At 47.3% G+C, this 26,282-nt stretch overlaps 1 protein-coding gene and 1 long non-coding RNA gene across 4 annotated transcripts in view; one reads left to right on the plus strand and one right to left on the minus strand.

The window, feature by feature from the left end:
- Positions 1 to 3,128: 3,128 nt before the first annotated feature.
- Positions 3,129 to 17,738, minus strand: NR2F2 (nuclear receptor subfamily 2 group F member 2). Of its 3 annotated transcripts, none has more exons than XM_030931103.1 (3): positions 17,107 to 17,738; positions 8,732 to 9,259; positions 3,129 to 6,017 (listed from the first exon to the last, which is right to left on the minus strand). In XM_030931103.1, the coding sequence occupies exons 1-3, from the start codon at positions 17,147 to 17,149 to the stop codon at positions 5,743 to 5,745; spliced, it is 846 nt and encodes a 281-aa protein (XP_030786963.1). In that variant the 5' UTR covers positions 17,150 to 17,738; the 3' UTR covers positions 3,129 to 5,742. The 3 variants fall into 3 exon arrangements, with proteins under 3 accessions (XP_030786963.1, XP_030786964.1, XP_010359627.1); XM_030931104.1 differs by lacking the exon at positions 17,107 to 17,738 and adding an exon at positions 9,478 to 10,812; XM_010361325.2 differs by lacking the exon at positions 17,107 to 17,738 and adding an exon at positions 10,830 to 12,695 and having other exon boundaries at positions 4,548 to 6,017.
- The window catches only part of LOC104660840, a 60,787-nt gene continuing 50,600 nt past the window's right edge, over positions 16,096 to 26,282 (plus strand). Inside the window, exon 1 of the long non-coding RNA XR_747767.2 lies at positions 16,096 to 16,258. This is a non-coding gene — a long non-coding RNA (uncharacterized LOC104660840). The remainder of the gene's footprint in view (positions 16,259 to 26,282) is intronic.

Below are 26,282 nucleotides of genomic sequence, written 5' to 3' on the forward strand. Positions count from 1 at the left end.
TTCCAAAGGGGGTAATGATCAAGCTTTTCCTCTCGGAAGCCTGCGCCACCTCATTTCCCATCAGTAATCCCAATAAAATTAACGTCGTGGCTGCAATTGAAAAGAGGAGGGCCCGCAACACTCCTGAAATAACACACTCTCCCCAGCAAAAGGTAAAAAGCAAAACGGCCCTTTGTTCAGCTAATTAACGAAGGCCCAACTCCGAAAGCAGATGTGTTTGCTTAGCTAATCACAAGCATGTTTCTTTCAAGGAACGTCATTTCGAGGGGGCCACTCCGGGGGAGATGGGAGAGAGGGACACCACCCCCCAGGCCCATTCTGCCTCGGGTGTCTCACCCCAGTCTAAGATCCAGAGGCTGAATCCAGGCAGCCCGTCTTTCACACCTTTCTTCCCCTCAGCCCTACCCCAGAGGCCCCAGAGGCAGAGACTTCAGCGCTAGCCCCAAGGCCAAACCTGCAAGACACGAGGGGGAGAAAAATAAAAGTTTTAATGACACAGATGCCATATTAAATGAGGCAGTTTTACAATTCACTTTGAATAGGACGCTAACTTATTACAAGTGTGTTATCAGAAGGACGATAAGATTTATAACTCCAAGAGTCAGCTTTGTGCCTTAATGACAATGGATGTTAAGAGGAGGAAATCTGTTCTCTATTAGAGGAGATGAGAATCCTTTCCCGGGTTTGGGGGCATTTACAGAGGCCTCCAGGACCAAGCTCTTTGTGTCTCCACATGAAAGATTCTCCCTTTCCCCTCTGACTATGAAATAGGGTCTCCTTGTTGGGTTAGCACCTTGCTCAGCTTTTTAACGTGTGCTTGGGATAGAAAAAAACAGAAGGAAAACGACATAGAATTGGGGATGGAGATAGAGGTGGGTGGGGAGCGGTTCTTAGCCCTCTGGTTCCTACAGTAGAACTATTTCCCGGTGTTTCTTTACCATACAAAAGATAGCTTTCCCCTAAACCAACACAGTAAGCAAACTTTAAAAAACTGGGGTCCTATTACAAACCAACGCCCAGCACTAACTGCTTTAAAATTACTGCATAATTAGATTTAGTTGAATTTCACCATTAATTAGGCAGCCACACTGCAGGGAGCCTTTGAAATCTGAGAAAATGGGAAAAATCATCTGAAGCACGTTTTTTAAACCCAACTTCAATAAATCTTGACGAGGCCTGGAATTCAGAGAGTACCTCGCTCCCCTCCCAGGCGGCTGCGGGATAGGGCTGTCCTGGCCGGTGCTGGGGATGGAGCTGGACGTAGCGGGGCGATTTCCCCATCGGCCCGAGAACGGGGCCTGGGCCCGGATCCACTATCTCTGCAGAGGCCCTCGGAAGACCCTCTCTAGGAGGCCAGGTCTGTCCCACGGCCGCCCTTGCCTACTCTCAAACCTATTAGAGAAAGAGGATCCTCCGCTGCAGTCGCTCTCCTGCCAGGGGCACAGTCCACGCGGGCTCACACATTTCTAGGGTCTGCGACCACCCGCCTGGAACCGGCCCTCAGCCCCTGCTAGATTCTCCCACCCCCCACTCAACCTTCCTCCCAGAAAGCCACCTTTCCCACAACTTGGACGTGCAAGCAGCAAGTTCTGCCCAAGTCCAGAGGGGTTCGCATTCCGCCCTCCCTCCATCCCCCCGCGCGCCCCAGCTCCGCTCCGGCCCGCGCAAACCCCGGCGCAGCCCCTGCATTAATGAGCGCGAGAACTGACCGAGGTCTGTGAAGACCGTCCTCTCCCCCTCCCCCTATATCATTCAAACATTTAAGATCATTTGCGGATACAGACTTTTTATTCTTCTAATTTGGTTCTTGGAAGGAGAGGAGACAGGAAATCAACTCTCCTGAATATGGGAGGGGGAGGGGAGAGGGTACAGCGTTACCAATATTTTCCTTACGAATTCTGTTGCTTTAATTAAAGAATCGAGGATCGGACTCACTTGCCAGCAAGAGTTTAAAAGAGGGTTTTCGTCCTGCAGACGGAATGGTCTTTAGCGCCCCCCGCCCTCCTTTTTTCCTTTTTGGTAACCAATGTGTTTTCTATTACCCGGCCCTGCCGTGCCTGGCAGCCCGGCGCTCACGGTGCAATGGGAGACGCCATGTTGGCTCAGCTCATAGGACCAAGTCAAAAGCGAGCTTCGAGGCAGAGTTTCACACGCTCAAGCTCCCCCTGACCGCCCCCCGCCCCCGCCCCCCCCCCCCCCCCCGTCTGTAGCCGCTTAATGCACATCCCAGGAGTGCAGCTCCGCGCGCTCTGCACCCCGGACTTTCCCGGGGCGCTGGCGGAATTCTGCCGCACGTAAGTGGGGGCGGGGGCTGGGGGGCAGGCACTTTCCCGCAGCAGCTGCCAACTCCAGGCCCCCGTCCCTACAGCCGGCTGGATGCTAATCCAGCCGTCTCCGCGGAACCAGCTTTGGACGTCGCCTGCTAACTTTGAGCCCCAGCTCCTCGCGGCCCAGGGAGAGCTAATGGTGAAAGGCCGAGGCAGGGCGACCGCGAGCCGAGCGAGCAGGCTGGAATCCCCCCCGGGCGCAATCTTCCCCCAGGTTTGTTTGAAAGTGGCGAGAAGCAGCGAGCGCCCCTCTCTCTCCTTGCACTATTGTTGCATTTCGCGTCTAACTGGGTTCTCTCACACCCCCGAGCGCCACGAGGAGGAGGGGGAGCGGGGTTGGGAAAAGAAATAAAGCGAGCTCAGATCAGATGAAAAAAAAAAAAAAAAAAAAAAAAAAAAAACCAGCAAGGAAAAAGAGACACTTAAAGGGAAAGAGTCGCCATGTTTAGCAGCTTTTTTAAAGATCTCGTCAATTTCACACAGAACGCGCTCGCTGGGTCCCAGCCCTCGTCTTTTGTCCAATTCAGTCGCAGCAAAGATCTTTTGTTCTAACTCAGCGTGAAAAGAAAAACTTTCTTTAAATGCAATAAACTTAAACCGAACTCAAGACTCTAAACAGATCCTCCTCCGGCCACTCTAAACATATACAAGGGGGTTTGTTTTAACCGGTTGAAAAATTTTGGGTCCTGTTTTTCTGCCTCGCAAACCCCAAGCTCATTGCTGAAACTTAAGAGTGTGAGAGAGATTTCCAACGTCTAGGACACATGCTTAAAGCATAATAAAACAGGGATTGTCTTTTGCTTTGAAAATCATAAATTATAATTTAATGCCAATAATAATTTACAACAAATGGCTGTTTACAATAAGCTAACACAAAACAAACAAGGAAAAGGGCCTGTGTTTTACTTATTAGAGAAACTTCACACACTCACATGGATAGCACTTGCAAGAGGAAGAAAATAAACAACAACCGACAAAACCTCGAACTAAAGGTCAGCAATACTGTGCCGTAAGAACATACTTGTATTTATATATGTATATATCTACAGAAATCAGTGAGAGTCAGATGGAAAACTCTGCACAAATCAGATTTTACTGGTCTGCATGTATTGACGATCTGAATATTAACGTTTAATACACTTTACAAAATGATCCCTTTTCACCTCTCTCACTAGTTCCCTCCCCCCCTTAAAATTAAACCACAACATGATGAAGTACTGGCGGTGGGGGGTGGGTTGGAAACCTTGAATAAGAACAAAATTGCAAGCTCCCAGCACTGAGCTTCCTCCAAACCAGGAAAAGAGAAAGAGGAAAAATGAAAAAAACTCCAAAAGAAATAGTTACTACTTTTAAATCAGCACACCCTGTAAAGTTTCCTTCCTTCCTTCTTCCTTTTTCTGTCCTGCTTTCTCTTCCTTAACTTGGCTTCTAAGGACAAAGGATCCCAAGAGCAGTACAGATTGTAGCTACACAATCTGAAATGTCAAAATGTCGATGTGTTTTTATGTACATAACTCCAATGGAAAAGATTCCCTTGACCCTGTGGTCATGCTCTCACAGACTGAAGGTAAAGTGAGGAGGGGAGAGGGAACCCAACTGCAAGTTATCATATATACATTAAAAATAGACCCTTCAGTCTTATAACATGTATCACTGAATTTGAAACTCTATCAACAACCACGCTAGAGTAGAACCACAGAATATTTTTAAAAATCGCACCTACTTAAGGAAAAACTCATTGCAAACAACTGTCCTCTAATTACAATGCTGTGATTAGCTTGCTTGAACGATCTTCTGAGTAACTGTCAGAAATGTACAAAAGAGTATTTTTTTTCTGATCATAAAATAGATACTGATCTCAAGATTTCTAATACTTTTTCACAATACCTTCCCTAAGCAGGCACTTAAGTGTGACAAATATAAGGGCCTTTTTTTTTTCCTGGAAAATCCATTTTTAATTAAAAGGAGGATTAGGTGAATGGGGGTGGTTTACTATATCAGTATGGCACTTCCTAAACCATAGATAAACCATTAACTTCAGCTCCCCCCCACCCACACACACACCCAAATTAAACAGGCAAATACACTAGTCCACCTTTGAACAAACTGACTGAGGGGAGTAAACAAATGCCCTCCCCCCACTGCCCCCCACCCGGCCAGCTAAGCGAGAGCTCACAGGGGCTCTTCTAGATGTAAAGACAGTGAGTGGGGACAGCCAGGTTTCAGATATCAAATAATATTTTAATTTCTGAATACTTTCAATTTTCCTTGGAATATAACACACAAAGACTCGACCAAACAGTTCAGTTATTATAACTTTTACAGTATACAGAAATGTTGCACTTAAAAAAAAAACCTTCAGTTTTTTTAAAACACAAACTGTAAACTCTAAGATACTGAATCAATCACGTTACCTATAAGTGCCAACAGTGTTATTTTTGTCATGCTGATTTCAATGGTATTTTTTAAAAAGGGAAAATATCAACAATTATAATACAAAGGGTTTGCAAATATACAAACAGATATAGGATTTTCATAACAATTCAAGAACTAAGCGGGACCCAATTCAAATTACAAAAGTTCACTTTTTATTCAAAACCTCAGCATGTGTCTTGGACACATTCCTTGGCTGCCAATAAATTCCACAGTTCATTCTCTTTCTTAAAATATTTTTTAAAAGCTAGGTTTGTCATGGTGTCTTTTGGGGAGGGGCAGGGTAGGGGAAGTTAAGTGTTATATGTGGTTCCTCCAGTTCTCTAATTAGAGTGCTCAACTTCACCTAAAATTTTTGGTCACCACTTGTAAGTGCGTTTCCATCATCTTTGAGTTGCCTTTTAAAGTTTTATGTCTTCCTATGATATTTTCATGGACTCAGTTTTAATTCTTGCAGAACATATATTTTAATGATACACAGTTTTTAAGAAGCCAAGATTATATCAAAACTTATTATAGAACCACAGAATAAACTGGTTTGGAACCAGAAAAGTACAAAAAAGAACAGCTAGAGGTACATAGACACAGGACAATTAATAATTTGGAAAAAAAAAAAAGACTTACTTTCTCCATTCTGCTAATTTTCTCCCAATCTCCTTAAATGCACTTTTAGCAATGTTTTTCAAAAATTTAGCAAAAAAAGAAAAAGACTAATTTCCTTTTTATACAAAAATGATAAGTAGCAAGTTGTTCTGACCGACACAGGAGTTTTTTTTTTTTTTTAATGCATTCTGTAAAAGTTCATTTGACAGTCTTTTTTTTTTTTTTTGAAATTCACAGTCCATTAAATTCTTCCCCTCTCTTCTTTTAGCAAACTTGTAACATCCTTTTATATCCTTTCTTAACAGAAGGAAATTAAGCAAATAAACCAGTCTTTTGCCTTTTCTTTCTCTGTTTCACTCCCCCTTCTTATTTTATTTATTTATTGAATTGCCATATATGGCCAGTTAAAACTGCTGCCGGACAGTAACATATCCCGGATGAGGGTTTCGATGGGGGTTTTACCTACCAAACGGACGAAAAACAATTGCTCTATGACTGAGGAGGAGACGGTGCGGAGGGAAGGGAGGCGAAGCAAAAGCTTTCCGAATCGCGTCGGCTGGTTGGGGTACTGGCTCCTAACGTATTCTTCCAAAGCACACTGAGACTTTTCCTGCAAGCTTTCCACATGGGCTACATCAGAGAGACCACAGGCATCTGGAAGAAAGTTTAAAAACAGGAGAAGAAGAAGAAGAATTCAGTCATCAGATTAAGAGGTTTGAATTGGGTCACATGAGGTGTGTGCACAGAGCTCTGTCAAACTGCCCCAACCGGAGTTGGAGCAAATGTCTATGTACTGAAAACTTAAGGAGAAAGAGCAAGAGACTGAAGAAGTGTTTGCTTTAAAATAAAACATAGCTCAGTGTGCTACAGGCTTTCACTGCCTGAGTCCTTAGCCTGGGTCATTGAGAGGCCCAAGCAAAAGTGCATTGGGTCTATCTGGCCCAAGTCAGTAAACAGAAGAAACCAAAACTAGCAGCACTCTTTCCCCTCCTCCTCTGTAAATAATAGTTTGACTTATAATTATATAGGGGTTTGTGGGGGTTGGGAGTGGACAACCTGGCCCAGTCCCGAGTAATGGCGTCCACGATCCAGCCTCAGATTCTCCCCAAAGAGGGCGACTCATTTTTCTCCAGTCTTTGAAACTGATTTAAGTGGCCCTTTAAAACTGATCTTGTCAGTTTAGCCTATTGAAGGGCAGCCATGCAAACTGTGATCTCTCTGTTCATTTGAGCTGTTTCTTTTTCCCCCTTTTCTTCTCTCTCCCTTTTTCTCCCACCCCCCTTTATTTTTTAAAACCCAGGTCCCTCCAAGAAGCATCCCCCCTCCCTGTTATCTTCAGGAAAACACTCTTCTTTTTTGATATGTGAAAATACAATAAGTGCCTTTGAAATGAGAAGCTTCTTAGTAAAGGCGGTTCAGGTTGTGACCTGACCTTTCAGGGCTCCCCAGACAAGACTGGGGTTAACACATGCATATTGTGAATCATTAAAACAGATATTAGAAAATCAGCACCACCACCTCCACCCCAAGAACCAGAACACACATGCAACTTCCTCATATGTATATCTAGGACTCTGCATGTCTACAGAATGTAGAGGTGTCTGTGGACAGGAACTAAAAGATCTGTTTGCATAGGACTCCTTCCCTCTGCATCCTCGGAACTGTGTGTCTCCCTCTGAATCAGATAACAGGAACCTTTATCTCTTTGTGAGGCGATTTGCATTCTCCACACAGGCCTCCACATTTTGCAAATAGTCATAAATTAAACTGTTAATGACAGTATCAGGCATTTTTTTTTCCTTGAAAGACCAAGGGTAAGGCTGAGAGCTAGCAATGATATCAAGAAATTAACAACTACCTCCATCGTCCAAGAAGGTGGGCTGGGTGTTGTGTTGTGGGACGGGGATGAAGGTGGCCATGAGGTAGGGAAATATCTTGCCTGCATATCTGCAGCAGGCAAACGTTCTAGATATGAGGGGCTCTTGAGAAAAATAATCCCTATCCAAACCTCTGCAAACAGCTTCCCTGCCCAGACACTGGCCTTTAATTGATTACCTAAGGACTTCCAAAGGCAGAATTTGGGGTGGCTGTGCGGGGAGATTTTATGTGGAAAGCAGCAATGTACAAGACTTAGCAGTTTGAAGACTCAGAACCTGCAAGCCATTCAGCTGATGACTTAGTTCCCCAGACTTCTTTCAAATAAAGAAAAGATTGTGGACCTCCTTTATGTTTGCCACATAAACTACACATCTCTCCTCGTTTCCTGTTACAAGCTTAAAATATTGTAGTGGGTACTAGGTTCCAAGCCCTGCTAATGTCCAAATGTCTGTTATTCTTAATCGGAAACCCCTTTCCCCTCTCAGCCATGACAAAGGGATCAGCTGACAACTTAGTATAAGAATGTGAAAGGGGGTTGGTGATTTCCATCCACCTGGGCTATGCTGAACTCAACCTGGAGGCAGCCAAAAAGCTCAGGTGTGGCCCAAAATGGAAAGCCAGACACTTTCAAAAATCATTTTGCCTCAAGAGTTAATTAATATCAGATCTATTACTCACACAGGTTAAACTACATGCAAACTAATTAGATTGCATAATGCAGTCAGTGATGGTTTTATATCTCTAGCAACATCCATATCCAGCCCAAGTTGGCATACACTTTGGGTTGTTTGAAAATTGCCTTAAGTGTTTGCTTGGGCAGGGGAAGCAAGAGGCCAGAGTCTTCAACCTCCTGCAGACATTCTAAAGAGTTATGACGGTCCCTTTCCTCCTCTTGCCCCCTTCCTGACAGATCTTTTCCCCTCTCCTGGCAGTCTGCATTATAGTAAGAATATGATTTTGAAAATTGCTGCCCTCAGATTGGATTTGCCTAGAGCTCCAACTGCTACTGAGTTAGCAGGCAAACTTTTCCTCTGCAGGGGCAAACTTGCCCCTGTAGAGACACTGTCAGGGCTGCTCCAGTGCCCAAGGGCATCTCCTAGAGGTCCAGCCAGGGTGCTAGAGAAAACCCAGGTCTAGAAAAGATTCCCTGGGGCCCAGCAGGCCCAGGGGGCCTGGGCTCAGGAAAGGGAACAGGAGAGGGCATCCCAATCTGGATACTGCAGGTAGGGGAAATAGGCAGCAGAGGCTGCCCTATGGCCCATTTGGGGAATCTATCTGAAGCATCCTTCCTGCAGTCCAGCCTTCCTCTCCTCTCCCCAGGACAGGCCTGGTGGTGCCCAACAGCTATACAAAGTTCCCACTTCAAGTTGCACTCAACAGTTTGGCCTTTCAAGGAGCAGTTTGGGTTTGCCCTGGGGACTCCCAAGTTCTCTGGGCCCCAACTCTGGGCTAGGAGCCCGTGGGCACGAGAAGACAGGGCTCCTTCCTACCTGAGGTGAACAGGACTATGGCCTTGAGGCAGCTGTACTCGGCTGAGTCAACGTGCAGCGCCTTGAGCTTCTCCACTTGCTCTTGGAAGATCCGTATGTGGTCCATAAAGGCGACCACCCGGTCGGCGGACATGGGCGAAGCATGCAGGCCGGCGGCGGCCAGGAGCGGGGCGACATGGAGGGGCATGGAGCACTGCGCCGCATTCAACACAAACAGCTCGCTCCAGGTGAGGCGAAGCAGGGCCACCTGGTCCGTGATCTGCAGGTCGGGGAAGAAGGGGATGTTCCGGGCCCACTCGACGGCGCTGAAGAGCATCCTGGCGGCCAGTTCGCAAATGTTCTCGATACCCATGATGTTGTTGGGCTGCATGCATTGGCTGCCGAAGCGCGACGTGGGATAGGGCTCAGCGCGCAACAGCAGGGAAATATATCCGGACAGGTACGAGTGGCAGTTGAGGGGGTCCCCGTTGGTCAGCGCGAACTGCCCGTGGGTCGGCTGGGTCGGCGGCATCCTGCCCCTCTGCACCGCTGCGGGGAGGAAAGGAGACACTCCACAGTTAATGACCAGCCTCAGTCCCCAGGTTCCCCGGCGGGGTCTGCCCCAGCCCGACCCCCACCTGACCCAGGCCCTGAGCAGCGCAAGAACCAGGCAGGCCTGCCACAGACCTGGAGTCGCCAGGCTCTTGGCACCATTTCTTTGAAACCACCACCTAGGCGAGCTCTGAGGGTCAGAGGGGCACACTTGCCTCTGAGGCCCGCTCAGGGCTGGTCCACCGAGGACCCAGAATTGGCCACTTTGCCTCGGGGTCCCCGGCGCTGTGGGCGGGATGTAGCATTCTGAGGGCATCTTTCTTCTTTACTGCTAAACAGCTGATATTTCTTATTGATTGGAGGAGAGGGAGCGGGAGGGGCGAGTCTGGGGGGAGGGTGAGACGCTTTTGCAAAAGGCACGAGGGTTCACCCCAGACGGCCTGTGGCCACTCCGGAACGACTCTCCCACAAACCCCGAAGCCCCAGCCCCAGCCCGGCGGGGAACCCCCAGTGAGAGACAAGCAGAGAGCGCAGATCTGGCGTCTGTCTAATCAGTGTGCTCGGAGAAAGAGACTGAGGTAGAGGGCGGAGAGAGAGAGGCCGGCTTAAGGAGAGAGGAAGCCGGGAGAGGCAGGGAGCAGGCGGCCGGCACTAGCGGAGCCTGGGCAGGGCCTGTAAGGGCCGGGGAAAGCCGGCGAGGCTCGGGCTCAGGCTGTTATCTGACTCCGGACCTGGAGAGTCGCTCTCGCAGAAACACAAAGAAACCCCGGCGTTGGCTCGCCCCAACCCGGAGCCCGCGCCCCGCGCCGAGCGCGCCATTGGCAAAGCACCGCTCGCGGCGCTCGGCGAATTTTATATCACAAAGACCCAACTCGCGCAGAGCGAAAGCAGCCGCCCAGGGCCCCTCGCCCACCCTTTCCTACTTCCTATCGCGCTCTCTTCGTTTCAAAAGTGAAAGGAAAAAAGCAAGCAGAGGTTTTTTTTTTTTTTTTTTTTTTTTTTTTTTTTTTTTTTTTTTTTTTTTTTAGCAGAATGTTAATCCACGGAGGGTCACATGAGCGCTGCCCGGGCGGCAGCGTTAATACGGCGAAGTGCATAAAATTGCCATTTGTAATTTGAACCTCCTGTACAAAAGTACAATCTCAGGTTTTTTTTTTTTTTTTTTTTTTTGAGAGGGTGGGGGCTGGGGAAAGGGGTGAAGGGGAGGGACATGTTGAACATGCAGGAAAAACAAGGGGAGAGAGAGAGAGAGAGAAGTAAACTAGGCTTTAAAACAACAACAAACACCCCATCCCTTGCAGAAAGGCAGACTCCAGTGAACTCACAATCAATGCAAAGCAAATGAAAACAGCCCAAAGACAGAGTAAAGAAGGAAATCAGTCGGCCAAAGCATGCGGATTTGGGGTTTGGGTTCCAATGCAGAACTCGCTTCTAGTATAAAACCCCTTTCCGCTGCAATACGAAGAGAAGAGCTTGGGGCTTCTTGTCCTTACCCAGAGCAGGCTAGCCAAACGTACCCAGGACCCCGGGACCCAGGACGAGGGAAGGAGAAATGAGAGGCCGATACCTTCCCGTCTCATGCCCACTTTGAGGCACTTTTTGAGGCGGCAGTACTGGCACTGGTTACGATGGTGCTGGTCGATGGGACAGTTCCGGTTGGCGCGGCACGTGTAGCTGAGGTTCCTCCGCACGCTGCGCTTGAAGAAGCTCTTGCAGCCCTCGCACGTGAACTGGCCGTAGTGCTTGCCGCTCGACTTGTCCCCGCACACCACGCACTCGATGTGTTGCTGCTGCTGCTGCTTGTCGCTACCCGGGCCGCCAGGGCCGCCCTGGCCACCGGCCGCCGTCTGGGCTGGCGTGCTGGCTGGGCCCCCTTGGCCGGGCGTCTGTGGCGTGTGCGGGGCGCCGGGTGGCGGGCCGGGCACGGGCGGCGCCTGCGAGGCCTGGCTGCCCTGTGAGCCGGGCACCTCGTCCTGGGGGTCGCGCCACGTGCTGACTACCATTGCCATATCTATGGGGGCCGCGTCCGGACTTCCTGCTCCCCTGGCTGCGGGCGGCGGCGGGGCGGCGGCGGCTCCCCGGGTCTCGGGCTCCGGCGCGCCGCCTTTTGTGTGTGCGAGGGTGCAAGAGGGCGCGGGAGGGCGCCCCGAGTGGCTCGGGGGCTGGTTGGTTGAGGTTGGTTAGTTTTTCCTTTTTTGTTTTTGCTTTTGCAAAGTTTTGTCGATTGCTTGTCTGGCCCGGTGTGTTTGTTTTGTTTGTTTCCCTCGGCTCAGCTTTGTTGGTTTCGGGGGGCTTTCCGCCGGGAGGGGAGGGGATGGGGACAGGATAGCGAGTGGGAGCAGAACGTGGAGAAAGAGGGAGGGGAGGGAGAGCTGAAGTCGATTGTCTGGCTTCAAGACAGAAGTAGGAGGCAAAAAAAAAAAAAAAAATCTCTCCAAAGATCTCGCTCGCTCTCACTCTCTCCCTCCCTCTCTCGTTCACTCTCTCGCTCTTAGAGCTGGTATGCAGCCGAGGAGTTGGCGGAGGAGGAGGAGGAAGAGGAGGAGGAGGAGGAAGAGGAGGAGGTGGTGAAGGAGGAGGTAGAGGAGGAGGAGAGGCGACTGTCCGGGGGCCAAGTCCAGGGCAGCCCACAGTCAGCCATTCAGGAAAGCCATTGAAATCAGGAGGACTAGGAGATCGGAGGCGCCGGGTGCGGGCGCGCCCAGGGAGCCAGGCAGGCCGGGGCGGAGGCCGGCGGCCCGCGGAGTGGCCGGAGCGCTGCCCGGTTCCGGGGGAATCAGCATGAAAGTGGTCCTCGTCGGGCACTGCGCGGCGTCGTCCTGGCGCTGGGCCGCCGCGGCCGCCGCCGCCGCCTGCCCCGGGCGTCCGGCGCGCGCCTCGCTCTCTCCGGCCGCCGCTGCCCGCAGTCGCTGGGTGGAGGCCGCTCGCCGTTCCCTGCGGGCCGCCCGGGCCGCCGCTGCCGCCGGAGCCGCCGCCGAAGCCGCCGGGTCGGGCCCGGAGCCGCCGCGTCTAGCGCCGCCGCCGCCGCTGAAGTCGCTGCTGCCGCTGCTGCCGCCGCCGGAGCCGCTGCTGCTGCTGCTGCCGCCGCCGCCTCACACACATAGGGAAAGAGTCAACTCGCCGGCGGCGGGGGAGAAATGATAAAAGAGAGAGAGGAGGGCAGATCACCACCTAGAAGCACATCCTTCGTGCGCAGAGGGGGGAGAAAAAGACGGAGAGAAAGAATGAAAGAGGGGAAAAAAGGCAGCACGGCACCCAGAGAAAGGAGGCAACTCGGAGAGAGGAGGAGGAGGAGAAGAAAACACACGCGCGCACGCACACACACACCGCGGAGAGAAAAGAACAGAGAATCAAAGTGATCAAATATGCTAAAAAGGGGGGCGCGGGAGGGAATGCGATTTATAGGCGCCGGGGCTGGCAGAAGTGGCTTCTCCGCGATCAGCTCACTGAGCTCTCTATATAGTGAACTTTGACACGACTGCTGCAACTTAGCGCACGTTGCCATGGCGACGGCGCGCCTTATAAGGCAGCAGCCGGGGTTGGCCTGGCCAGGCGCGCGCGCGCCGCCCCCTCGCCGTCATTGGCCGGACTGCGGCGGCCCCGCCATGGCGGCCGCGGGCGCAGCCCGGTCCTAGCGCGAGCGGCGTCGCCGGCGCGGCGCGGGGAGCCCGGGGGACCCGGGGTTGGGGGTGCGGGGACGGGTTGGCCGCGCCGCCGCTGCCGCCGAGCGGGGGATGGGCCGGTGCTGGCCCTGCGAGCGCTGCTTCTGCTCGCCCCACATCCCGCACCCGAGGTTTCCGCCCCGGCGGGGAGACTAGCGCAGCGCGCACACACAACGTCTCTTAAAGGCTCCGCGAGAGGCTTTGGATGGAATCGGGGACTTTGCCTCTTGCAACTTGGCGATGTCACGAAATCCGCCGCTCGCGCACCACCCGGGACTCCTGGCGCATCTTAGTGCCCACAATGCCAAAGAAAAGTTCCCTGGTTTCTTTGCAGAGGGGTAGGGAGTGAGGGTGGGAAGGTGCCACGAACTGAGCTTGTAGGCATTTTCCAAACGAAAGATTTGGCCAAATCCGGGTGATGGCAAACCCTTCTCTTAATTGACTCTGATCACTTGTTCGGTTTGGTGGCTCATGTATATATATACATATATATGTGTGTATATATATATGTGTGTGTGTATATATATACATGTATACACACACACACATATATATATTCTTTTCAGAGGATAAAAGCCGTCCTGTTTCTGCATATTCCTTGTAGGGTTAACATTTCACAGGTATGTGGCCTGACATTTTAATTGCCCAAATAAAGCATCTCGGATGCTAAGAAGCAGAAGTAGACTTCACCTCATTGTCATGACGCAATTAAAATCAATTTTCCTCAACTTTACCCTCTCTCGCTGGTTTTTGCTAACTGTCCAGCCAACATCCTGCCACACACCCAGTCATGGTGAGAGGGGAAAGACCTCTGCCCACTGATGGACAGGAGGAGGCAGCCGCCTAGCCTCCCCTGTGCACACCCTCTGCACACACATGTAAGCGCACATGTATCAGATGCACATTTGTCAATGTACACAGACAAAGACTTCACCGACCATGCTTCTAGGTCATAGAACAGTTGAGTACGGACTTCATTGTTCCTCAAGTTCCTTTTAAGCATTCATATAGTCATTAAAACGCACCCAGAGATTCTGCCCCTAATGGGGAATAATACTAATACAGGTCACAAGAACCAAACACAAGTCGTATTCTACCTCAAGAAGTCACTGCAAAAAGAACAACTTCATAGCCTCTTGCCATCCTGCTCCATGTGCTAAAATAATTGAAACAGTTGTGTCTTTGAATTCCAGGGTGTCTGGTTTTAAACATCAAACATGTAGAATTGCTCTCAGAACACACTATATTCCAACACAGTAAACTTGTTGTTTGATTATCACCAGTTAGTGAATTATTATTATTCCACATTTATACAAGAAAATTATGTCTCCTTTGTACACACTTTGCACCAAGAGAAAACCTTATGCCGGTAAACCAACCAGGTTTGTGAACAATTAAAATATTTTACACAAAAGACACTGAGCTCTAGGAAAAAATGAACACATATGAAGAGTAAATTGACAACCACAGAAAACATCCTTGGTAGCGGAAAAAAAAATTGACAGGATAAAGATATTTTTAAAATAAACCATACATACAATTGACATATATAGATTACATTTTACATTCAATTTTCTTTACACACATAGGCAGAATATGAGGTAAGGACTAAAGATCTGGGCAGATAAGGACTGGTTTTTAGGAAAGGAGAAGTCTTTTAAGCTTCATTCCTGAAACCTCCTCAACCCTCACTCTTTCTCCGATGAAATCACGTATTTCACTAAAGCTGCAGGTTCTCCGTTTATTTGAAAGTTGTTAAATAAATTTTTAAAAAGCCCAACAAATCTATAGTGGACATTGAACTATCATAAACCTGGTGTGTAATAAGATTGCCACAGAGTGAAGCCAAGTTGGGAATTTCAGGTTGATTAGAGACACAATATAACTTTCTCCTAAAGAGGATAAGAAGGATGGAAAAGAAATCATTACAGAGGAGGTTTTTGGTTGTTGTTGTTGTTTTCCCTTTCAACCTCTTTGATTCAGGAATTGCTAATGTTACAAATGTCAGTAGATTAGGGACAAGCTCAGCTGAGATGTGATGAGACTGGGGTTGAGATAGGAAATATAATGGGCATTCCCATCTCAATAGAGGATGAAAATATTTGATTATAGGGAAATCTTAATCTCACCTCCTGAATGAGGAGACTTCCATAGCAGATTACCTTTTACAAACATGGGAAGGGACAATATCGAGGAGGAAGAACTTCCCCAGTCCACTCAGAGATTTTTGGAATTTGAAGTACGCTCTGATGACCTTAGATTGAAATGGAAGAATTTCCCAACCATATCTTAAAAAATTGGAGCCTGCTAGGCAAATGATCACAGGGCTGCCATAGCGCCAGGGTGTTTCACTCTGTATTTTAGGACTCATTCAGTTATGAAATGCTGTTACAAGGGGTAAAAAAATCACCGTATGAATTATACTTAATTTTAATGCATAGAAGAAGAGACAAGACTACAGACTGAGAAGAAAAAAGGCAAAAACATTTCAAATGTCTTTGCCAGAGATGCTCACTTGCTGTGCATCTAAGGTTGAAAAGCTCTGAGAAGACAAAATCAATATATTATTGTTTTTTAAAAATCCAACTCAGTCTTTTTTTGCAGATGTAAATTTATTTTAATGAGAAGAATGGCAAGCTTTAATTTGCCTAGAGAAAGGTGGGACAACATTTGCCCTAATCTAAAAAAGAAAAGAAAGAAACTCAATACCCAGGAATATAATTTTCTTGCAGAAAGTGGCCTGATGGGCTGTATTTCTTTACAGATTAAATCACAATATGAATACAGAGCCCAGCAAATGCCGAGTTTAACTCTGAACTCAGTAGAAACCAGTTCCGTCCTCCAGGATTCATTGAATTCCTCCTTTCCCTCAATCTAGTCCGTGTGTGCTTTTCTCTTCCACCACACTGGAGCTCCATGAATAGGGAAAGGGGCTTCCATTGTGTCCCTCTGAACTTCCAAGTCAATGCAATTTTTAACCACTGGCTTGTGGTACTTTGAAAATCACCAGGGGCTGTCAGAGTTGGGTCCTCTGAAAAATTTACAGTGCTAAATCAGAGCATATGCTGGGAGGGAAAAAATTGCTTAAGATTGGAGCAAGTACAGTATCTGTCTGCCCCCTAGTGTAAGAGTCCTAGCTGCCTAAAATTCAACTTTAAAAGAAAAGGAGCTCTTAAAGGGAAACGACTTTGGACTCACGTAGGCATAGGAGAATGAAACTTCTGTACATTTTAATCTGAATAATTCTTCAGGATTTAAAATTAATTGGCTCTGGCTTGGTTGGACCGTACTCGGATCTCGCCACCTCTGCGTTTCCCGAGCCACTGGCGAAGAGGTGATTTTTTTTTTTTTTTTTTTTTTGAACTGGGTTTATGTGCGTCCCCCTCACCCCCTCCTCTCTTTTTCTTTCTCTCTGTCTCTGTCGTCTCTCTCGCTGGCTTTTTAAAAATGAGGAACCGCTCCTTGAATGTTCTGGACAGAGCACAGAATTGCTTCTTAAGTCAGCCCGGCGCGGTTGCAATAGACAGCAAAAAGGTAAACGTTTGCCTGAAACCCGCACGCCAGCTCCACCACCCCGCCCGATGGTGAGTACCCTTCTCGTCGCGATTCTCCTCCTAGCTTAACCGAGCGCTCGCCTACCCGAACCGTGGCCGAGGGCGCCGGGCTAGGCTTTTCTCCCTCCCTGCCTGCCTGGCTGTCAGTTGCACAAGGTTGCAAAATGAAGCGCAGAGGCAAAGCGAACAGTAAATTCTTATACTTAGTGCGAGCCTGGCAGCTCCTTTGCTAGAAAACCGAGTCATCTGCTGCTTGGAAAACCACGCTTATAGGACTGGTTTTTAGTTTGTTCTATAGAAGGAAATGAGTTTGAGGAGACAGTACGAGGAGATAGGAGGCTCCGCAGTCTTAACGCTTCGGTTTAATCATATTTTGGCAGCTTTGCAATTGTATTTTCCCCCTCCCCCCCACCATCTCTCCTACCACACACATGTAATAAAATATGGCAATGCATTGAATTGACTCTGTTCCCCCCTTCCCCGAACCCCTTAAACCACAGTCCTCGGCATTTCATACGCGTTAGCAAACCGATATTTTGAAAAACCCAAGTCATCCCCAACCCCACACAGCACAAGGAGAAAAGTGAGAAAGGAAAGAGAGAGAAAAAAATACTGTAAGTAAACATACCAAAACCATATTTGCCTTGTTCAAGATCCCAAACCGCTTGCATCTTCCTCCTAAACTGGAATAACTCTCCTTTAGTTTGGCGGGTGAAATAAATGCTTTGTTGGCCCCCTGAAAAGATGTGTCTTTGATAATTAAAGAGAATCTCCTCCTCGGTGTTTATCTAAGCGATTGTGCAAACTGATAAAAAGTAGGCACTAGCCTGCAGGGAAAAAGAGGAAAGGTGAAGGGAGAGATCTTCCACCTCAAGGAAGTGCTTCCCCATGTATTAGGCTCTCTCAGCCTTGGAAAACCCTGCACACTAACTTTAGAGAGACAAGGTTTCAGGGAGCTTTGTACATAGCTGCTGAGGAATGCAAGCCTCGCCTTTAAGAAAAAAAATCCCAAACCGTAGGTAGGAGATGTCTGGAGTGATCCTTGTCTCTCATCTCATTCCTTAGAAGGAAGAGTGCGTTGTTACACCTTGTTTGGGGCTGGAAAGACGAGACTTTAAAAACACCCCGTCCAATTGAAAAAAATCTCCCAACTTAATGAGTTTAGTCGGAGGCTGGAGCAAACGGCTCAGCCTCAGCAGAAAATCGCCAACAACTATAGGCGATATTGCGAAGCAAGACGACCCAAGGCACAGCCAAATTCCACTGTTTGGGGTCGAGAGGGATGGAGGCTAATCCTAAAGCAAGTTGGGAAAAAACAGAGGTGGAAGAGGAGGGGGAAAAAGCATCAGCCTCGCAGACTGGCAGACAGGCTTCCCTCGTCCTGGATCAAAGATAGAACTTGAGACAGTAGGGCAACATTTTTCCTAGGAATCCGTTGGAATCTTCATTTTCTACTTTTAACTCAAGTCTCCCCAAGTGATTTTTTTCCCCCTCTCCCCTGTGGATTTCTGCCTCCCCCCTTTCCGGTCCTCATTCTAGAACTTTCCTGAGAAGGAAATCTATTTCTTTTGGGGGGAGGGGTTCCCCATTCCATGCCTTCAGATAATGAATGCTTGATTCACCTCCTCCCTTTCTCTACTCCCCAAAACGAATAAAGGAAGCAGGAATATGGTAACTAGTGAAAATTGAATATAAACTATGCTGCCTCTCACAGTTTAATACAGTTTTAACTAATGGATTTCTGTTTTGTTTTGTTTTAAGAGAAGAATAATGGGGAAACACGGATCTTTTATTTTAGGAAACTGTTATGGTAAGATGTATGTCAGACTTGACAAATGGAACTAACGCTCTTCGGCTGCTTCTTGTCCTTGTCTTAAACAGGAATTAAGTTAAACACAGTGCTGAATGTTAATTACATGTTTACTGGCTAATGAAAATTACAAATGGTTTTGCCACCTCAAACAATGATGAAAACTCTGAAGACACTGTAATTATATACTTTGAGCAAAATAACTCAGAATATTGATCATAAGAAGTGTAAATCTTTTTTAACTATTCATTAATACCATAAATATGGGCTACAGAAGTTTTTCCTTGCGGTTTGTCTCATCAGTTATACTGAGTGGATGGATGGTGAGGCTCCTCTGGGGAGGAGGTGAACTCATTCTCTTAGTAGAAGGAGGCCACTTGTGTAACTCGGGGGTGCCCCCTCCCTTTCGCCCCCACCCCCTTCATCCCCAGCAGAAGGTCGAGGAATAGTTGAACAGGAAGGCCGGGCTCAGGGCAGGTGAAGGTGATCACAGCCTGGCCTTTTCCCTCCCCTCCCTGCCCATCTTACTCCTCTCCCTTCTCCCTTTCCTGCCAGTTCTGATTGATGACTGCCTTCCCCAGCTCGGGCACCAGTGGGATAACCTGGCATTCGGGGGTTCCTAATGGAGGACCAGTTAGACCAAGAAAGTCACCCCACCCACAACTCAGCCATGGAGCCCTGACAACTTAAATTCCCTCCTTCAGAGATGGCTCAGGCAGTTCTTTGCAAAAGAAGGAAAAAAAAAGTTAGGGATGGAGGTTGCTATTGGGTAAGGTGGCTCAAGCGGCTGAACCAGAACTGGTTTCCCTGGGTTTGGAAGCAGAAAACATTTTTTTGTTGTTGTGGTTTTCTTTTAACTTTGGCCAGAGTTGTAGTGCTGGCAGCCATTCCGATCTCGGAGGTCAAAGGTGAGGGCTACGTTAACCCTAAAAGGCTGGCCTGGCCTGGCCACAAGGCCAAACAGGCAGGGGAGAGGGGGTTTGTCAGCCTTGCAACTTGGCACTTTGGAGGGGACATCTGTGGAACCCACAGTTGGGGGACACAGCATCAAGTGTGAGTTTTCAGTGAAATATTGAAGATTTTTTTAAAAAGTGCCCTAAACTTGTGGGACTAGAGTCCTCTCTTTCCCTGAGAATTCCCAAGGCGCTGGTCTTTGTCTTAGAAGGAATGGAGTTTCTGAATGGTGTGAAAGGGACAGAGAGGGTCGCTTCAAATCGATTTTACTTGTCCTTTCTGTCTTTTCGGATCAACGCCCTTCAATGGGCACAGAGGTGCTCTTTCAACCAAAAACTTGTGCTACATTTTCTGCCTGTATTGGTGCTAAATACAATAAGCACTGGGCAGGGTTTTTTTTTTTTTTTTTTTTTTTTTTTTTTTTTTTTTTTTTTTTTTTTTCCTTTGCTCTCCAAAGCAAGAAAGCACCCTAATTAAATTGTTTTATATGGACAGTCAAGACGGACCAATTAAGTATGCATTAGTATAAAGATATAGTCTGCAGATAAGGTTGTTTAGAAAATCATGTGTAGGACAAAGGAGAGGGCGCTAGCATTTTGGAGAGGTGCCTAGACTCAGCAAGGTCATGCCCCTTCCTCCTTGGGCCCCAGGGGAGTTGCAAAGGCCCGGGCCCCAGGTGAGAAGGGAACAAGCTCGCTAACAGGTGGGCGACGTTGCGGGAGACTTTCAGGTCCGAAGTCCCGGCCCAAGAGTAGTGGAGTCCGAGGATCGGGATTCCTCACATCTTACTCAGGCAACGTAGCAGACCTAGGTAGCGGGTCCCGTAGGACGCGGCGGGACCCTGCAGTGCCCTACTCCAGGTCGAGCCTACTGCCCGATGTCCCAGGTCCAGGGTGCGGCCCTGCACTAATGAAATCGTCTGCGCCCGGGGAAGGCCCGGAGGGCCAAGGGACACCGACAGTGTCACGGCCGCAGCCCTCTCACAGCCAATATCAGGGCAGGAGGCCTCCACCTAACACCTCCAAGCTAAGCGTTTTTTCTCGTCCTAGGAAAGGGGAGTTTTTCTGGGAGGAAAGTAACGTTCCCACCCGACGCCATCCCGCCCGATGGACGTCGAGGATCAGTCTCTAGAGTAGGGGAAAGGCCGAGGGGTCGGAGAAAGGGTAGCAGGGAGGGCGGCTTGTCGTCCAGCTGATGCAGCTCTCGGCTTCTCCACCCCCTCTCCTCCCTCAGAGGTGTGGGCGGGAGGAGAGCATCTCTCCTCTAAGGAGGCGACCCCCATAGCAGGGGCCAGGGCCTCCCCGTGTCGCGGCTCAGGGCTGTGATAGGTGGTCCCGGGGCCGGGAGGGCGCGAGCGCCGCGCGTTGTCGCTGGCAGGGCTCGCAAGGCGCACAGGGCACCCCTTAGTAGGGCGGGAGGGATGAGTGGGGGCGAGAATTAGAGCCTGGGGAAGTGGCTGAATGTCAAAAGTAAAAGGTTGAAAAGCCAATTTTCCAGGCGCGCTTTCGCCCCCCTCAGCTGGTTGCAGGGGCAGTAAATCAGCGGCCGGCGGCGAGGGCGGGAGGAGCCCCCTCGGCGAGCTCGGCGCGGCTCCGCCCGGACCGTGTGCACCTCCCGGTGGGCCCCGAATCGATCCGAAGCCTAGCTGAGGATGTCACCGCACTAAATATTTACTGATCACACACAAATAGCCGGGGCTCGAACGATTTTCCTCTGTGAGGAGAGCGCGGAGAGAAGGGTAAATCATTTTATTAGTGTGGATAAAGCCCAGAGCACACTCTGGGCTGGAGTGTTTTAAGATGTGTCTTCAACAGGATGAAAAGAGTTAGGGAAATCGATACCGAGTGATTAGAAGCCCCCGGGGTGACGAAGGGGGACTGGGCTTTCAGGGATTTGGCGAGGCTGAGAGGGGGGAGCAGGCCTCAAGGGGGGCGGCCCGACCACCGCCAGGGAGCTCCCCGGCTCAGGCCTCTGTTCCTCCCTACTCGACGGGAGACGCGAGGGCGCAGCAAGCTGCAGGGAGTCCGCTGCGGCCAGGCTTCGTGGTGCCGGCGCAGGGTGAAGGCTGCGCGGGCCGCCGCGGGGCCGAGGGCTTGGGAGCCACTGGCTTCTCGCCGCGAGTGGCAGTGGCCAGGTGGCCGCGGGAGTGGATTGCAGGCGCGGTGTGGGAACACCAGGAAGTCCCCCACACGCAGTCTCTCCAGACAGCCTCGGGGATTAAAGGTGTGGCCTAAACGGGTTGCATTTCTCCTGCTGGCATTTCGGGTACTCCCAGCCGCGACCCGATGCACCCTCGAACTTTCTCCCGGAGAAATCTCTACCCTATCCTGTCTTTTAATATTTTTCAAGAAGTCTCAATGGCCCATCCCCGCCAGCTGCCTCTTCCTCCCACCCACTTGGTGTCAGGGGCGGCCGCCGGGTGGCAGAACCCGCTGAGGACTGCCGGGAGAGTGAATTCCAGGTTCCCTGTTCGTGGGCAGGTGGGACGACATCTGAGGCCGAGGAGGAAGGCAGGGGGCAGGGTGACAGACCCCGAGGAAGCCCCAGGACGTCTGCGTGCTCTCCTAGGCGGGAACTCAGCTTTGGGGGTATCAGGCCACCCCCAGCGATGGAAACCCATCGGGGCCCTTGGCTGGGTACTGCGAACCCAAGTGGCCAAGGAGTAAAGGCTGGCAGGGCTTGTTGAAGTTAGCAAGGCTTTGAGGGGAGTTTGCTGGGAGGGAGAGCAAAACCCCCAAACTCAAGCAGCGAAGTCCTGGCGCGAAAATGGCTTTTCACTTCTCCAAGCGCAAGTCTCGCTCGCTACTGTGAACAAACCTTGAGGTTCGAAACAGCTGCAAATAATCAAGTAGGCGCAAATTTCGGGAGGGGAGAGGAGGGGCGAAAGGTAAGAAAAGGGGAGAATCTTTTTCGTTTCTTCTTCCTTTTCCCGCTCCTGGCCTTTTCCTAAATATCTGCGCTCCCTAAAGCAACTGATAGCGACCTACGTTTGTTTATTTATTTAGAAAGGTTCACCCCCACACCACCCTCCAATTACTCGATTTTCTTGGCAGCTTGAGGGATCCAATCCAGGCTGCCCTGCTTGGCTCTTCGGTGCAACAGGAAATATAGCTGCAGATCCAATTAACTATTTTCCAGAAGAGAATTTATTATTATTATTTTTAAATGAATCCCAGTGGATTGAAGCGACCGTGTTCAGGTGTGAGGCTATCGGGTACCTCGCATTCCTTCCTCGGTAATCCTCTAATTCCTGCGTTGGAAGTTCGCAAGCCAAGCTGACCTGGAGGGTGTCAGGAGCCGGGTCTCCATTAACCCTTCTTGGTCTTGGCCGGAACAAAGGTTAACTACACTAATCTACCAAAAGGAGACGTAGCAAAAAGGAAGCGAGGGAGGGAGTAAAGGAAGAAGGAAAAAAGGAAGAAAGGGTATATTCACTGTAGTTGCCAGAATTTTAGAGCTCTGCCCTTCACTGGTCCTCTCCCACCTCCACCCTTCCTACGAAAGCAGGTTTCCATTCAGAGAGACAACAGTCTCATCCATCACCCGCAGCACACTCCATGGAGATGGACTTTAGGGAATAAGAAAATATAATATAGTGAAATATTTTCTTGTATTTAACTGACCGCCTAGTCCATTTAAAAAATATTGCTAACCATGTATACAACCGTAAATTGCTCTGCAGCTAGTTTTAAAAACTAAAAAAAAACAAAAAAAAAAAGAAAAAAAAAAAGAAAAAAAAGTACATGGTTTATTTCATTTAAATAAAAGCTAATTTTAGAATTTTGTCAGTAGCCAAATTACAGCCATAGAATCTGGATGAGAGTAGAAAAATATATGCTGCTGGTTTCAAACCTGGTGGCATTCTAATGGGTAGTTGTATGATAGTTACATGCATGAAGGTGTATGCACGTGGGTGTGTATATTCTTACGGTGTTAGAAGTTCCTTGATGGATTAAAGGTTCATATACTCAAGCACTAGATAGAGGCTGTCACTCATGTGTACTGGCAAAAAGGCAGAAGGCAGTGCAAAAAAGAATTTTGAATGAGCTCCTTAGAATCACCATTGTTGAAATACAGGCTGAAGCAACTTAGCTATGGTAGAGCTTTTGTGGCTTGCAAAATCACAGAAAGACACTTCAAAGTAAAACCATCAATTTTGCAGTTTGGTAACTTTGGCAGGGCATTTAAATAAAAGGTGAGCATCTTTTGCCAAAATATTTAAAAATTCAGGGATATACTACTCGGTCTATTTTACTTTTCAATGGATTGAAGAATTAAAGGAGAATAGGCTATAGCTAGAGGTGATGGCATAAGGGGGCTCTCTGCCCATTTAATCAAGTGTGGTGTGGCTATACATGCCTTTAATACCAATATTATATTGTAAGGCAACTCCTGCTGAGAAAGTTCCAAAGGCATCTAAAGCCATGTGGACATCAGTTCATACTTAGCAGTGGACAGAGTGAGGAATTATTGTCTGGTTCTACATTTTTCTCTTTCTCAAGAGCCTGGTAATGAAATCTTCTAAATGGCAGTTAATTTTTGGTATGTCAAGAAAAAGCATTAATCAAATGGTATCAAGTGCCAGTCATTTAAATGTGAAGGTGTTAGTAAGGCAAATACCCAGATAAATTAATATGGTTAATTAGCTGCATCAGTAGTACTTAAAGAAAATACAAACAGAACAACAAAAGGGATTTAATTAAATTTTCTTAAAACACAAACTCAAGGTGAATTGCAGTTGGAGAAAAATAGTTTAAGGAGTTATTTCCATTCTATTGGTTTTTATAAGTTTTTTTTGGGGGGGGGACAGTTTCAATATAAAGAAGTAGGTGGACAGAGACAGACATAGTGTCATAATAGGGAAACATGCACAAGCTAGTTACAACCTCATTTCTCCTCTTAGAAGGCTGATTTCTGGAAAAGTTGAAGGTGAATGTTAAAAATAAATAAAGAACTTCTGTGTAAAATTAAGAGAAGGCTGTTTAACATCATATTCAGCTTCTTGACCATAGGAAGTATTAGCTTGAGAGTTTACAAAGTGTATTGTTTAAATAAAATTTATACTTTTCTTTTTAGTTTGAATACAAGGTAGATAAAGATATTTTTCCTATCCATCTATTATAATTCATAATAAATTAATCAACCTTATCTAGGAGATTTCTATGTACTTGACTGAGGTAAATTGATTGAGAGGAAGTCGCTTTAAATAGTTTAAAGCAAAACTGAGAACCTTAAAGGAAGGGAATATTGAATTCAGTGAAAAATGTCACATTGGTTATTTCTTGGCAGGACCACGTCACATCACATCAGGGATAAGTTAGCAAAATTGGGGAAGCCCATTTCTTTGTAGAATGTATGTTAATAACTTATTTACTTCTAAAGATATGTTGCAATTTCTTTGCATATACTTTGTTGCCACATTACCAAGTATTAAAAAGATAGTAGTATTGTGATATTTGAGTAGTGGGGATTTTAAAGATACTTTTCTTCTTAGCCTCCTCTGAGTGATAAAGACGATGTTTATTTACTCACTTATTTTTCTTACATGTGATTTTGGTTAATTTAATGGCTTTTAAAATTAGATACTATTTTGCTAAAGTGTACATGGTATATAAATTGAAAACAAATTCAAAAGTATCAAATCTTTTTCAGGAAGTGCAATTTGAATGTTCAGTTATTGAAGAGCTACTACTTCAACCCCCCAGGTTCTATTAAAAACAAACAACTAAACCTGTTCTTCTTTCCTAACAACTCTTAAAATTGCAACTGGCATGGCTGTGGATGAATGAATATTTAATATGAGTCTTTAACCCTCCTTTCCCATTTACTCTGGAAATGCCTTTAATTTGTCTTTTATGAGTATGTATTTTAAAAAGCATTAGTCAGCATACAAGAATTATTCACTCCCTTTTTAAAATCAGTGAATAAAAATTCTAATTATAGAAAAGAGGTGCGATGTTTATTCTGAAGTTTCAGTAACACACTAAGTTTTTTTAAATAAACAAGAAGAAACACTATCCTAGATAAATTAAAATAGGGCAGCTGTTGGGTAGGGTTTACATTGATATCCTTCTGCCTTTTGCTTTTGGTACAAAGGTATTTGGGTTTTTGTCTTCACATACTGTCTATTGTTAACAGAGTGAATTTTTGAAGTTAAAAATATTTTCAAATTGTCTCACCTTTAGAGTCGAATGCATTATTAAATTGAAAAACATAATATTCACTTTTGTGTTCAAATTGGTATGTCCAGGTAGTAATGAGAAAGGTATGTTCTGTAAAATGTCTCCTCCCCTAAAAAACAAAACACATAAACATTACATAAACTAAGTCCAAGAGAAAAAACAATTCTTAGGATTCAGTGTGTTTGAACAATGAAGCTCTTAATAAGTTTTAATTTCTTTTATTTTAAAAATCTTAACTATCTACTAAGATGGGACACTTCACTTTTACAGTTTTATATACTTTTTGAATTTAAAAGCAAATTTTAACATTGCAGGATTTTTGAATTGTAGAGAGATTTGAAAAATAAGCCTCCAAAATAAAAGACAGACAAGTGACAGGGCATGATGTCTTGCCTAAGTTTTTAGGGATATTACAAAAGTTTTCTTTTAAAAACTACAATAACATGCTTTTTCATCAAGTACAAAATAAGATAGGAAGAAAAAAATGAAGAAAACATCTCCCTCTCACTCTCTCTCCCACCAAAAGACCCCAAACAACAACAAAACAAAATAAAAAGACATCCAAATCCTAAACCCCATAAATGAAGCCCCTTACCATGTTGGGAAAGTTTCTGCGCAAACTGAACTGTTTCTGTGGGTCCTGCCAAGCTCCTGGCTGGTCAACTTTTTAAACGCGGCAGGCAATGGTTAGACTGAGGTGAGCAGCCTGGCAGCCTAGAGAAGGAGGCAGACTTTTAGAGCTCAGCTCCAGAGACCTACCACTTAGGGGGAAAGTTGGGAAAGCAACTGTTGAGAGTTAACCTCTCCTTTCCAAAGGAGGTTTGCAGAGGCAGGACAGTGAGAGCTGATACCACCAAT

The sequence above is a fragment of the Rhinopithecus roxellana genome, chromosome 5 (genome assembly GCF_007565055.1).
Source record: "Rhinopithecus roxellana isolate Shanxi Qingling chromosome 5, ASM756505v1, whole genome shotgun sequence".
NCBI classification, from domain to species: Eukaryota; Metazoa; Chordata; class Mammalia; order Primates; family Cercopithecidae; genus Rhinopithecus; species Rhinopithecus roxellana.